Source organism: Vanacampus margaritifer, chromosome 6, assembly GCF_051991255.1.
Source record: "Vanacampus margaritifer isolate UIUO_Vmar chromosome 6, RoL_Vmar_1.0, whole genome shotgun sequence".
Lineage (NCBI taxonomy): Eukaryota > Metazoa > Chordata > Actinopteri > Syngnathiformes > Syngnathidae > Vanacampus > Vanacampus margaritifer.
The window spans coordinates 17,096,811-17,111,514 of NC_135437.1; the positions used below are offsets into that span (position 1 = coordinate 17,096,811).

Below are 14,704 nucleotides of genomic sequence, written 5' to 3' on the forward strand. Positions count from 1 at the left end.
TTAATCGCCCGTTAAAAAAATTTGTGACGTTAAAGGAACTTTAAATTAACTCAAAATTAACGCACCAATTTTGACACCCCTAATGTTTATACCTCTTACTGTTCTTTTTACTTTAAGCTAGATTACTCATAAAATCTATATAACAATTTATAATTCGATCATTAAAGAAAAAGATCATCACAATCATATCAGAGCTTCTAAATGGCCCAATGCAAAGGTAGGAACAAGTAATTGGTTTAGTCCTCATATGTATAATATCTATGCACTTAAAAAAAAAACACACAACATAATTTACTAATGCATGGACCCTAGTTTGAGAACCACTGCTCTACATTTATAGATCCATCAGCACTAAGCAATTTGCTCCTCTCTTCATGCAGAGACTCATTTTGTCATCCCCTACCGGATGATGTGTGAGTGGCGCTATCAGGCCTGCGCCAGCCCTTGCGTGCGCACTTGCAGTGACCCAGATGCTACACGCTGCAACTTCCTGCCTCTGTAAGAGCACCGCCTCTCATGACGCACACTCAAATGTATTTTAAAGGGATTTTAACGACTTGCTTTATACCACAGCGTGGAGGGCTGCTTCCCACGATGTCCCAAGAACATGGTCCTAGATGAGGTCACTAGCAGATGTGTCTACATAGAGGATTGTGAGTAATGTTGTCAGTGGGACCTCGAAGGTTGAACACAATCCGTTTTGGGGTGATGAGCACGTGCGTACGGCCTGGATTGGTCGCCAGTCAATTGCAAGATAAATATAGAGAAACAATCATGCACGCTCACTTTCACACCTGTGGGCAATTTTTAATTTACAATCTTAGCAAGCATGTCTTTGGAAGGTGAGAGGAAGAAAAGGGGCCCGAGCCAAGATTCGAACCCAGAAACTCTCACGTGTGAGGCAGACCCGACAACGACGACAATATTGTGTTGCCGCTTTTTGAACAATTCTTACCATAGGAAAAAATGTCAATTAGACATACATAACCTTTCTTAACAAGATTGTGTTGCTTTTATTATTCTTAACTGGAAAAATGATGCAAATAATGTTGTTTTGTTTTTTTGGGGAGAGCTCAGTATTGTTCATTCGGTAATTTTACCGATTTGACATGTCATCATCATTGCTCTCTTTTTTAAAATTTTGTAATTTTTTAAAATTATTTTTTATTTTGTATGTGCGTGTGCGTTCGTGTGAGTGTGTACAAATTTGAATTTTTCAACATCAGGAGTATTTGACTTAAAAACTTCCACTTTCCACACTGCAGCACTTGTTTTTGAATAGGGCAAAACTCTTCAAAACTTGTGATATGAAATGTCTTTTTAGGCGTGACTCTTCCCCCGACTCCCACACCCTTTGCATTTGTGACGCGACCCGACATAACTACAACATCGCCACCGACAACAAGGCCTATGACTACTACAACCACTGCGAGCACCGATAGAGTACTCACTACATCTTCCACTACCATGAGCCCATCCACTGTTGCCGCTACTTTCAGTCCATCTCCTCCAGGGATCGCCACCACTACAACTCCCCCAACTCCGACGCCCACAACACCCTCAACTCCTCTCACCTCGCGCCTCACTCCAACTCCAGTTCCTCTCAGTTCCTCTTCAGTTCCTCTCACCACTAGTGTTCCCACACCATCAACCCCAGTTCCACCCCTCCCCATGCCGTCGACGCCACCTTCCGTCATCTCCCCCGTAACCACGGCTACTCCTCCTCAAACTCAACCCGCACGGACGGCCGCGATCACTTCTGCGGACGCTTCAACAGTTGTCACGACAACCTCTGTGCCAAGTGGCACGAGCATTGAGCCGGTGACTGCGGAAATAGTGACAAGTCAAGACACCTTTCCGACAAAAGAGGCTTCGACCACGCCGCCGTTCTTCATGCCCACAACACCCTGTACTGTAAGTCTTTCGGTATCTACAAGCATGGCCGTGCCATGCACACTGCAATGTTTTTGACAAAATAATCACAATCTTCCTGAGAATCAAGGTGATAAATCTGAATAGTGATTGTCCTGTCCTGTCCTGTCCTATTTGCTGCTTATTGGGTCCCTTCTTCATATTGCATATACAAATGTCCTCTCCTGTCCTGTCCTACCCCTTCTTGTCCTATTTGCTCATTGTCGCATACCTTCTTCACAGGGTGGAACTACCCAGTCCTGTCCTATTTGCTGCACATGGCGTCCCTTCCTCACAGGGTAGACTAGTAAAACCTGGCTCACTATTCCCTGTCCTGTCTTATCCTGTTTTGTCCTGTGTCATTTAGTTGTTATTGCATGATGCATCCTTTCGTGTAATGCTTCCTGGCTCACTCCCGCGTGGTCACTGTCACTGATCTATACTAATGCAGTCTAATTTACAACACATATTTGAATGAAAAACACTCTATAAAACTGAGGACCCCCGGTGGTTTCTAGTTGCCTTTTTTCTTATCAAAACCAATCTATACCAAAAGTCTGCAACTTGCGTCTCTGAAGCCACATGTGGCTCTTTATTCCCTCAACTGTGGCTCCCTGTAGATCTCGAGAAATATATATATATATATATATATATATATATATATATATATATATATATTTCTTTATTTATTTATTTTTTACAGAAATTCAGTTCTTTAAATTAATTAATGATTTAGATTAAAAAACAATTAATCATTAAATGTTCAAAAAATGACAGGGTCCACATTTTTAAGTTGTCAGAACAAAATAGACGAAAGGTAGATGTAAAAGTTTTTAAAATTGCCTAAAAATGCCCGAAGAGGAAAAGCAGAAAAAGTCAAAATGTCACAGAATTGACTAAAAAAGTCAGTAAAGAAAATGTTTAAAAAAGTAATCATAAAATGTCCAAAAGCAAAAGAAGGGCAAAAAAATGCTATAAAATGTCTTTGGAATTGCCCAAAAAGTCCTAAAATTGATTCTTAAAAAAGCAGAAAAGAAAACATTCAAATTCCAAAAATGACCATAAAATGTTCACAAAATTGCCAAAAAGTCAGAAAACTTTTTTTTAAGGCAGAAAGGAAAATATATAAAAATCACTGATAAAATGTCCAAAAAAAAAAGAAATCACAAAAATTATTATAAAATGTACACAATATTGTCAAAAATGTCAGAAAATTTATAGCAAAAAGACAGAAAAAATGTTGTAAAATAGCCCAAAAATGGAAGAAGTAGAAAATTACCATAATTATTCATAGCATTGCCAAAAATGTCAGTCATTTGAGGCAGAAAAGTCTAAAATATATGATAAACGAAGTCTGAAAAATTACAACCCCCCATAAAATGAGGAAAGGTAGAAGAAAATGAATGTCTACGTATTCGATGCTGCTCTCCTATTTTTGTGTTGTGGTGCAGCTCAAATTAGCTCTTGGGCCCTCAGTACACAAACACACTGCTTCCTTCATCCCACTCTTCAAATGTTTTGTGATTCCAGACAGATTTTCTGTAATAATTTGGCCTAAAATGGCTCTTTTTACAGTAATGGTTGCTGACCCCTGACCTATATTTGTTCTAACTATATTGCCCATTCTATTTGCGCATACGTGTATGCTCCATATCCCTTCAGCCTCCATATGTCTACCGTATCGACGAGTGTGCAGAGCTGATATGTTTCAACGGACAGCTGCTGCTTTACAACGCATCCTTGCATTGCCGCTTCAACACCACTCGACCTCGCTGCAGCCTGTTGGGCCTGTCTGTCCTCATCAACATGGACCCCTGCTGCCCACAGTGGCAGTGCCCTTGTAAGCCGCCGCCTTGTCGCCCATTGGTATACGCTGATATGCCGATTAAACAAGACGGGTGATCAAGAGGAGTTGTTTTGCCAGGTCGTTGCACTGTGATGTCTGACCTACGCGTGATCACGTTTGATGGCAATAACGTGGCCTTGTATGATAACGGCTCCTATATCCTGGTTAAGATGCCGGGAGAGACTATTATTGGCACCGTAGAGAAATGTCCAACCAGCCAGGTAATACATGACACTGATTATAAAAAGAGGCCCACTCTATTCTGTTATCTGGCCCACAGAGCATTCATTTTATCTTGAGTCCTGTAACATTTATTGCCATAATTCTGCTGTTATTTTATTAAATTGAATAATTTATTTACTTATTTTTTTCATTTTTATCTCTGTACCTTAGTAAATTATTACTTTTGTAAATAATAAAATTATATAAAAGTAGTAGTCAAACAAACCATTTATTTTTGTATTCATTTAATTAAATAATTGTTTTTAAAAAATATTATTAGTAAACATATGCAGTCTTGTAAAATTGGTTTTAAAAATCTATATTCGTCTAATTATGTTGTTGGAATTTTGAAAGTTTTTTTTTCCAACATGTAACCTGTTTAACCCTATAAAGCCAAACGTATCATATTAAATTAAATACAAGACATTTTGAGCCCTCTATTTCATGAGTATAATATTTCCCCCCCTTAAAACCCTGACGTATATGATCTGACACATGTATTGCACGGATAATCCATTAGAGGGCAGTATCGCCCAGCTGATGGCTTTTTTAAATTGCAAGATCGCCCCATTTGAGAAAGGAGAGACACCTGTACTTATTAATAGTTGGAAGTGGTCTTTTTGGTTTTTGGAAATACTAATATGTTTGTTATGTCTGTTTATTATTATATCTTTGACCGTTATAAATGTCAAATTTAAAGCATTGTGATTGGATGTATCAAATATGACACAAATCAAAAGTCATATATGGAAATTGATTTTTAAAAAAAAAGTTTGTTTGTTCAAAAGGACCAATAAATACTTTATATACAAAGAATCAGAATTTTCTCTCATATGTCATGGTTCAGGCTTTATAGGGTTAATTTGGTTTGCATAGGACATGTAGTTACTCACAAACCACATTCATATTTCAAATGATATCATGTATTATTATTATTATTATGTTGTTTTTGTTATTCTTCCCAGAGCGTAAACTCAATCAGGAGACCTGTGAGTGGCACACACACACAGTTTGTTCCATTACAATTGCTTTGTTTGTTTGTGTTTATAATGTGCTTTATTTTTCTTTCTCCACAGAGTCCAACAAGTGGAACATCTGGTCTGTGTTTAAAGAAATTGAATATCACAACCCATTCCGACCGCATTGTTATCAATCGACTGGATCGGAAGGTGACCCTTTTTAGCTGATGTTAAAATTCAGTTTATTCTATTTGAATATTCTTATTTACAGGTGCATTTCAATTAATTAGAATATTGTATTGAAATTAATTTCAATTTTAAAAGTTTAACTCATATTATTACAGTAAATCGATTAGAGATTAGCAGTATGATTCAAAAAAAAAAAGATTTGATGATTTTATTTTTATAATTTTGATGATTATAGCTTACACTTGAAGATATGAGAAAGTTACATATTTATTTTTGCTATACATTTTGTGACATTTTTTTATTGGTGTGCCATGGATTTTTTTTACGAGAGTAAGAGATCTCCCTTAATCCAATTAAAACCCCTGACAAAAGAAACAGTCAAAATGATTTTAATGTAGAATTTTGATATGAGTTTCACTTTTTCAGTTCAACTACGGAAATAATAAAAACACTTTGTTTTTATTAAGATGCACCTGTATGCATGTGTTTAGGTAACAGTAAACTACAGGCGCACCAGGCTGCCATTTTCCCTCCACTCTCTTCATGTGGAAGACACCGGCACTATGTATCTTATCAAAACGCCTGGCCATGTCAGCATACAATGGTATCACAGCACAGGGATCATGTTGCTGCAGTACATCACGCCAAACGAAGCATCTGTGCCCACTCGAGGCCTGTGCGGTAAGACCTGATGGGGGGATCAAACAAACACGAGCTGACATTTGGAGTTGACCCCGTGTCTACCCGTCACGGCAGGTTGCTGCGACGGCAACCCGGAGAATGACCTGAGGTTGCCCAATGGCACGGTGGTGAGAGAGGTGGGAGACATGATGCTCTTCCTGCAGGCTTGGCGGGTCCCCATGCCCGACGAAAGCGAGCACACTCGCAGGGTCGGAGACAACTGCACCGTTGGGGATTGCTCCATCTGCCTCTACATGCTCCATCAGAGAGTCTTCACACCGTGCCATAGCAAGGTGTGTCTTTTGGAAGCATGGGTTTACCTCCTGACAATCCTCCCCCCACTATATAACAGCACAGTGGTTGGGAATCAGTGTTGATGTATCATAGTACTGTCTACCACAGTGAACGGAGAAATACGACAATGGTTCGAATGTTTTGCAGGTGCCTCCGGACCAGTTCTGTGACATCATGTGGGCGGGCGACCTGCATTACAAGGACCATCAGTGTGACTTCCTGGCGGCGTACGTGGCTGTCTGCTACACACACCAAGTGTGCATCAGCTGGAGACGACACAATTTCTGCCGTGAGAACATAGATACAGTGATACCGTGACTTAAAAGTGCCCTAACTTAAGAGTTTTTGGAGTTAAGAGACATCGTTTTTCTTTCTTTTTTTAAACTAGCCAAAATTTGAGGTATGACTGTGCTGCGTTGGTCAAATTGACTGAAAAAAATTGAGCAATGAAAGAACTCTCAAAGGACCCCTCAAATGTGGGAAAAGCGAGCCATAGTCAAACACACAATGTATTTATTAGGGCTGGGTATCGATTCCAATTTACTTAATTCAATTTAGATTCACAAGAGTTCAGTTTGATTTGATTTTAATTTTTTCCGATTCAATTTGATTCACTTCACTTCAATCCGATATTGATTAAATATCATGGACATAATAAAAACTCCACAAATATCTAAAGGATCAGTTTGTCACTTTTTTACTCGTGACTGCCACCTCTGGCCCAAAGCGTAACTGCAGCATCTGTGTCAGACTCGTTCATGGTGCGCGTGACTTCAAATGAAGTAAGAAAAACTCCGTGTGAGGATCCGCACACTCTACTATAAAGAGAAGATAAAAGCTGATAGGTGCAGTCGGAGTAAAACAGTCAGGGCTCTTCGTACTCACCTGGGCATTGGTGGAGCGTGCATGATGTACAAAAGCTTTAATATGACCTTTTTAAACGGCATAAGGCACCTTTAATTCCAAGTAAATTGTAACACGTGCTATTATCACGTAAGTGTTACACAAGCATTGACATCAGCAAGGAGGAGATGAAAACATTTTCATAATTCTAATTCAATAATTGTAAATATAAATTAAAAAGACTCTGAATTGTCTAAAAGTGCAATAAAATCATGTGAACAGTAATTTTAAGAAAACTAAGATTTTAAAAAATCCCTCTTCAACACTCTATTTTCTTAATAATTTATGGGAAAAAGAGATATTAAAATAATCGATTTGTGGTTTTATGAATCAATATCGGGCTTGAAAAGGAAAATCAATTCGATAGATTACATTTTTTAAACCCAGCCGTAGTATTTATTCGATTTTTGATGAGTAAATTGAGTTACAAGCTCGGTCACGGTACACACGGTAAACTCAAACCCTCAAAGCTCATTACTCTCCCAACAGCTCTGCGATGCCCCCCCGGCAAGGAGTACCGTCCTTGCGTGAACACCTGCGCCAGCCTCACCTGTCTGAACAGGGACTACTACGAAGAGACCGCCTGCCCCTTCGTCCGGGAGGAGTGTGTTTGCCGCGGCGGGACTCTCTTGCATCGCGCCGATTCCCCGCACTGCGTGACCGAGGATCGCTGCGGTGAGTCGCACTGAAAAAAATAGGCACCTTCACATACACTTGAAAAATACTTGACTAATATAAAACATCCCAGAAAAAAAAGCTGTCATGCAATTGAGAATAACACCAAACTAGTGCAATGCTGATCATGGTGATCAGAGCTTTTTGAACCGGAGGCAGCCACCTCCAAATTGTATATGCAGGAAAAACCCTAGTTTAGACCACCATGCTCGTCTGTGAATTAGCATCTGGCTTCCATAGCATGCACGGACAACGAAGGCAGGCCCCGGGCTCCTGGCGAGGTTTGGAATGGCTCGGCTCAAGGCTGCTGCCTGTACAAGTGCATGGAGAATGGCTCCGTGCTAGCCGTGGAGCCTGATTGCGATTTTGTCCCAACGCCGATGTGCGAGAGGCAGGGAGAGTACGTGCTGGAGGTGCTGGAGGAAGGCGCTTGCTGTCCTAAGAAGATCTGCGGTGAGTTCACGTGTCAAGATGAAACACTGTCAAAATGTTTTAGCCTGTTTATCTTTGCCTCGTTTTTTTGGCCCATGTTAGCTACATTTTCAATACGGGATTTGTGCATGAATTTTTCTTTCAAATTTTGTAGTGTACTGAATAAAATAACCGTTAACTTCCTACTGTATTCATATACATACACGTGACAATACAGAAGTAGTTGGGTTCGGGCGTTGACAAAAATGTATGTAAACAAAAACATCACCTGTGTATCAGGCACAGCATAACATGGGTCAAGCGTTTCCAGCCTACCAGAGAGGGGCAAACACTCAGGAAAAGACCTATAAAAAATGGATGACGAGCTGGCAATATTCACACGCTTCTTACTCCTGAATTCAAGTTGCCATTCAAGCTTCTAAACGGCTTTTTGTCAACTCAAGCACCTTATCCAGTTATTATTCGTTTCTGCTCGAGGCTCATGCCCCCAAACTCTTGTCTATTCCTCCAGGGCTGAAGTCAGGGATACCTGTACTGAAAAGATAAAGCCTTGTTCTCCACAGTGGACATAGATCTTTTTATGGTTTTCTCAGCGGATCCTCTTTTTTTTTTTTCTTCTAGTTTGGACATAGAGGGATAAATATTTCCTATCTCTAGTAACACTAAAAAAAAAAAAGTTGCACGATTTGACGCTAGTTGCTTTTTTTTTTTTTTTTAAGGGAAAGTCAACGTTAAACATTTCTGGACAATAATATGTTATATGTCACCTGACTAGTTTTTATCCATCTCATTTTGCTTCTTGTTGTCAACGGAGGATGACATCACAATTGCTCAGGGCTCAGGCAAAGACCAATCACAATTCAACTGTTTTCTGAAGCTGAGCTGTGATTGGTTGTTTCCTGAGCAACTGTGATGTCATTTTCACTCGACAGCAAGTGGCAAAATGGCTGCCTATTGATCAAATTTGCTGGATTTTGCTGCTTAACTGAAATTCCACTAACGCAATTCAAAATACCATATTTAGACTATTGGGGCTGCAAAGAACATATTATTGTCAAGAATTTGGGGGATGTTCGGCTTACCCTTTAAGCCAACGCTAACAATACATGACACTAAATACTGTATAAAGAATATTCAAATTTGAAATGATATTAACAGGTGAGCTGAAGCCTATCACATTTTACCGGTAAACATTCCATCCCTATTCCGACAAACCCCTCACCACCCTTCCTTCCAGATTGCAACATGACCATATGTGACAGCGAAGCCCCGACTTGTGATGACGGCGACCGACTGGTGATCGGTTACAGCGCCCTCTCCTGCTGCCCGGAGTACAGATGCGGTGAGAATCTGTGTTGTCCAAAATCTGTGTTTGACATACTTTGCCTTTAATGCTGTGTTGTCACCAACCTTCTGCAGATTGTGACCCTGCGGCGTGCCCGCCCGCCCCTTCCCCCAGCTGTAGGGAAGACCAGTTTTTGGTGGAAATACGAGAGGGGAAACTGTGCTGCTATTCTTACCTCTGCGGTAGGCCTGCGATTTATTAAAACTTTAAAGGAAACAGAGTTTTTTTTTTATTCCCCACAATTTCATGTTTGTGATGTGCTTTCACCACACACTGTGTTAACAACTGATTTTCCGGTAGGTGACGTGAGTGTTTCAGCATCATAATGTATCATCCGGTATAGAGTTGTTTAAAAGTGGCTCTGTATCTTTACATCACTGAGCTGAGCCTGTCATGGTTTACTGAAGTGGTGTCCAAACGACAGCCCGGGGGACATTTTTTCATCCATTTTTTAGCTGACCCCCGCATATATAAAAAATAAAGCCCAGCAGTTATCCATTGAGCATGCAGTTTTGCACAGTAGATGGCTAGATCGGCTGTATAAATTAAAAAAAATAAAAAGTGCTGTGTCACAGCAGGGATGAATTAGACACACGTTGTGTCAGTTATTTGTCACAAGTAGCTGATTCTGAACAAAAGATGAAGGTATTATAGCGCATAAATTGTACACACAGCGGTGCATATTTCCTAACTATAAATTTTTTCAGGGGTACGGCCATTTAGGGGACGCTGAGCTTTTCTTGCCGTCTTAGAGCAATTGCCACTGATATAGATATCTAGAGAACTATTTACACCGAAAATAGTACCAACATTTCTCCATCTCTTTATAATGCCTCATGAATAAACCTATTTCAATTTCAGGAGCAAAAGTGTTTTCTTCCATTTTATGCTCTCTGTGTCAAAGTCTGATTTGTGAGCATATCAAATTAATGAACATATCAAATTCACTCCCAGTCATTTTCACTGAAGCAACCTCCTTCTCTCCCGGCTGTTTTACTGGATTTTGACTGATTTTGCAAGGCCCACAGAATATTGTGTTCTACTGCTATAAAATCATGGAACCTACCAAAAGAAAGATGAGAATTTCTTCTTTCATCAGGAAAAAAGTATCTATTTCCGTTTTGCAGCAATTAGCTTTAGAATATAGCTAAGTTTTCTTATTATTCTCAAACCTGTTGAAAACAGTGGGGAAAAGAGCTTGTTGCAACATGGCCCTGGCTGATCTCTTATACTCTGCTGCCACCTGCTGGCTGTTTTTTTGTAATAACTACCATTGCTTTAAGCGACCTCTTCAGGTCAGAGGCTGCATCAAAGTTCTTCTGTATGCTCTAGCATTAAAAAAGATATATAAATACGTTTTTGGGGCCATGGCAATATTTAAAATAGAACCTTTTCATACGTTTTGGGGAGCAAATGAGTTAGGATACTCAAGCAAACACAGCATTAAAAATTGTCATCTTATTACCGATTACTCTTCGTCGCCGTTCTTTGAAAAGCACTTAAGTCCATTTTTTGGGGTACATTTTTACATTTATGGGATGAAACTAAATGCAGACATCTAAAAAACGTAAAAAACGTTTTTTTAATGGACGTAAGTGTTTTTCACAGGACAGCGATGTCTTGCTTTGCTTCGGTGGAGAGCTGCTCAGGGCAGGAGCAGATAACGACAACAACAAAAAAACTAACTCGAGTATAAAACGCGTGTATAAAAAGTCAGACTATGTCAAATTGGTCCTCGTATCCAATTTTTCTGTATGAGGCCTTTGAAGGAAAAATTCTGGACACTCCTGCTTTACTGTGTAAAGTAACCACCCTGCTATGTCACCATTCTTGCTCACAGATAGAGTTTAAGAAACAGGCAGCTCTCAAAGAATGTACGTGTGTGTTTGATTTCACACATGATGGTTAGATCGGCACTCCAGACACCCAACAATTCATATAAGAAGGCATTTTTTTCATAAAGTGTCCCATTTAAGGAGCAGTGTGACTGTTTACTAGGGCTATAATGGTGTGTTTTGTCTGTGCAGTGTGCGACACGTGCACGGAGCCTGTTCCAACTTGCTCGCATGGAGAAATCCTGGCTGTGGATCTGAACACCACCCACACCTGCTGTCCACAATATCTTTGTGGTGAGCGGTGGCGCCATATGGCATCAACTAAAAGCCATTGTTACAGCTTTTTTGTGTTTACCATTTTGAAGGCTGTTGTTATTTTATTCCTTTAGGTGCGTTTTCTGCACTAACTATATTATTTTCCTGTGTTACAGTGTGTGATGTCAACAAATGTCCCAAATCATCTGTGAGCTGTGCACCGGGTCTTACTTTGGTTGAAAGCACTCCGCCTGGCTTTTGCTGTCCGCAGCAGCACTGTGGTACATAAACACTTAAATTTCAAGCGTGTTCTTCCTTTCACATGCTACGTTTGCTTCTGTCCCTCACAGAATGTCAATGTGAGGACAGTGCTCTCAAAGTGTGCCAGCTTGTAAGTAAGCGGCATTAAAACTCTAAAGCAGGGTTTTGTTCACATTGAGACAGCAGAATCGCTTTAGTCGGGGCTTTTATCTTCTCTCAGGGGGAGGTTCCATTCGAGGTCCCAGACATCATCAGCAGCGACTGTGGCTGTCCTCGACACGCGTGCCGTATGTGGAATGCAAACAGAAAGACACACAATTTGCGAAAAGTGTTTTTTGCTGTAATCATTGATTTCATGCATGTGTGTGCTTGACTTTAGAGAAAGCCGAGGTGTGTCTTTTCCAAGGGGTGACAGTGCTGGGACCGGGCCAGTCCCTGGTTCAGTACTTTGAGGCAGAGTTGTGCTACACTGTTCATTGCCTGCATCACAGAGATCCAAACACAGGCTTCTACGCCATGGAAATCACATCGGTCAACTGCTCCCAACAATGTGAACCCGTATGTATGCAACGTGTTTAAAACGTCATAATTAAGTCTTTAAGTGGGGTACAAACAATGGTTGTTGTTGATTTTTCATTATAGTTAGTTTTTTATTTCGTTTGACTTTTGTTTTTTAGATTCAGTTAGTTTGAGTTTTTTTTTTTTGGGGGGGGGGGATTGGTTTGTTTTTATTATTTTTTTTAAATTACCAAATAAAAATACATTTTTAGTTTTAGCATTAATTTTCTATGAGGTTTTTTTTGTATTTAGGGAGTATTTGTTGAGTTAAAGAGATAAGCTAGATAACATAAAAAGAATAGAGGTCACAATATGTAATAAGTAAACAACTGTTCGACCTTCCATCTTCTATACGGCCAAACAGTAATACAGTATAAATACATTTAAAATAAAGCTGAAGTACAAAATTAATTGACAGAGACAATGACATTCTAACTATAATTATAGATAATTTTAGAAACGTAAAATTCCTTTACAGTTATTTATTTATTTATTTTCAAAAGGACTCTCATTTTTATTTTATGAAAAGTATTTTTTTTTTTTCAATTAGTTTTTGTTCATTATAATAGCTTTAGAACACACCAAAATTTAAAATTAGAGACACGACGTGATAAGGAACTAATCGGCAAATGTGTGCTTATTGCTCTTATACTGGGTGGTGTTCTCAACATAAGGCTCTCCATCAACAATGGTGTCTATTGTAGTACTAAGACTGATCTGTGAGAGGCAACATTGTGCCACAGGGCACCCTGACTACGGGAAAATAATTTACAATCATAAATATTGAACAGGTTTAACATTTACGATTGTCGGCTCAGATCGTTTTTGAACAGATCAGGGAGAAATTCCGGTCCTCGAAGTCCATAGTCCTGCAGGTTTTAGATGCTTCCGCCCACTAGCACGCCTGATTCATGTAACAAGCTCATCAGCATGCCGATCCTGATCTTTAGTATCAGGTATGTTGGTATGCGGAAACATCTAAAACCTGCAGGACTCCGTACCTCAAAGACTGGAATTGGTGAATTCTGTTTTAGGATAATCAGTCAGGATAATCTTTGAGAGACATCCAATAATCGAGCCTTTGCTGACTTATCGGAATGGGTTTCCCTTTGCTAAGTTACCAGTAATGACTTTCCTCCTCTGTCTCAACAGAACCAGGTATACGCATCTTCCACTGACCCCCAGGTATGCTGCGGCTCATGTAAAAACATCTCCTGCATCTTCACCGACGACAATGGAACAACAGAGCTTTTTTCCGTGAGAGCAAACATAACTGAACAAAATGCCATTTTTGAAGTTGAGGATGAGTGCAATGGTGTGTGTTGTGCGTGTGTGTGTGTGTATGCAGGTAGGAAGCTCCTGGGTGGAGAACTGCACCCGATACGACTGCATGGAAACGGCGATGGGAGCCGTGGTGCTGGCCTCCGGCGTGGTTTGCCCACCATTCAATGACACCGAGTGCATTCAGGTTGGCGACCAAAGACAGACGGTTTTGACTCTGTATACGAGATGGACAAAAGTATTGGGACACCCTGCTTCCAGCAAGTTGTATTTTTTATTTTTTTTTTATCCATTGGACCCGAGAGACAGTCCCACAAAGTTGGAAGCATAATTTGTCTCATAAAGATGAACTATAAACACGTTATCAAAGACTAACACGTTATACAGTGGCAATTGACCTTTTGCACGTGACGTCACAGCCCTTATGGGAACGCACCGTCCGGGACGCTGGACGGCAAAAGAGCCACTTGCCTGTATTGTAACCATTGAATCTCATACAGCGTAACGTCTTTTATCTAATCGATTATCTTATAACATGGCAAAGTCGGCGATTTGATTAACTTGGTCAAAACAGCAGGCATCAGAAGGTAAGGGGCTGTTTTCAAACTAGCAATCTCCAATTTGAGTAAATATCGCGCTCTATGAGTCTAAATGTGCAACTTCGACTGACAGGCGAACTTCGGTTGAAGTTGTGGATTCCATGGCTCGATGGCCAATAATAACTTTTAATTTGTAAAATAACAGTTGCTAAGTCGCTCCGGGTCACGTCCACTTCCATTCAACAATCATTTCCTTCCGCCGTCCGTCATAGGGCAGTCACGTGATCACGTGAAGTCGGTGCAAATGGTCAATAATAAATCTACACACCCCTGTTTCAATGCAAGGTTTTGATGATGCATAGATACATCATTTCAAAACTTTTTTCACCATTAATTGTGACCTGCAACCCGCATTTCTCAATTGAAAAAAAAAAGGGAGTAAGTAATGGAAAATTATGAAATGAGATAGTGATTGCACAAGTGGGCACACCCTCATAAATGGAGATGTGGCTGTGTTC

At 40.1% G+C, this 14,704-nt stretch overlaps 1 protein-coding gene across 4 annotated transcripts in view; it reads left to right on the forward strand.

Annotated features, from left to right (window-relative positions):
* The window catches only part of otogl (otogelin-like), a 45,275-nt gene that overhangs the window by 26,107 nt on the left and 4,464 nt on the right, over nucleotides 1–14,704 (forward strand). For all 4 annotated transcript variants that reach the window (XM_077568125.1, XM_077568126.1, XM_077568127.1 and 1 more), the window contains 21 exons: nucleotides 381–498; nucleotides 574–653; nucleotides 1,325–1,914; nucleotides 3,574–3,751; nucleotides 3,836–3,978; nucleotides 4,945–4,968; nucleotides 5,056–5,148; nucleotides 5,619–5,808; nucleotides 5,884–6,101; nucleotides 6,250–6,391; nucleotides 7,495–7,680; nucleotides 7,921–8,133; nucleotides 9,350–9,454; nucleotides 9,532–9,639; nucleotides 11,485–11,586; nucleotides 11,724–11,828; nucleotides 11,898–11,938; nucleotides 12,029–12,095; nucleotides 12,188–12,366; nucleotides 13,519–13,623; nucleotides 13,715–13,834. In XM_077568125.1, the coding sequence (XP_077424251.1) occupies nucleotides 381–498; nucleotides 574–653; nucleotides 1,325–1,914; nucleotides 3,574–3,751; nucleotides 3,836–3,978; nucleotides 4,945–4,968; nucleotides 5,056–5,148; nucleotides 5,619–5,808; nucleotides 5,884–6,101; nucleotides 6,250–6,391; nucleotides 7,495–7,680; nucleotides 7,921–8,133; nucleotides 9,350–9,454; nucleotides 9,532–9,639; nucleotides 11,485–11,586; nucleotides 11,724–11,828; nucleotides 11,898–11,938; nucleotides 12,029–12,095; nucleotides 12,188–12,366; nucleotides 13,519–13,623; nucleotides 13,715–13,834 (3,107 nt within the window). The remainder of the gene's footprint in view (nucleotides 1–380; nucleotides 499–573; nucleotides 654–1,324; nucleotides 1,915–3,573; nucleotides 3,752–3,835; nucleotides 3,979–4,944; nucleotides 4,969–5,055; nucleotides 5,149–5,618; nucleotides 5,809–5,883; nucleotides 6,102–6,249; nucleotides 6,392–7,494; nucleotides 7,681–7,920; nucleotides 8,134–9,349; nucleotides 9,455–9,531; nucleotides 9,640–11,484; nucleotides 11,587–11,723; nucleotides 11,829–11,897; nucleotides 11,939–12,028; nucleotides 12,096–12,187; nucleotides 12,367–13,518; nucleotides 13,624–13,714; nucleotides 13,835–14,704) is intronic.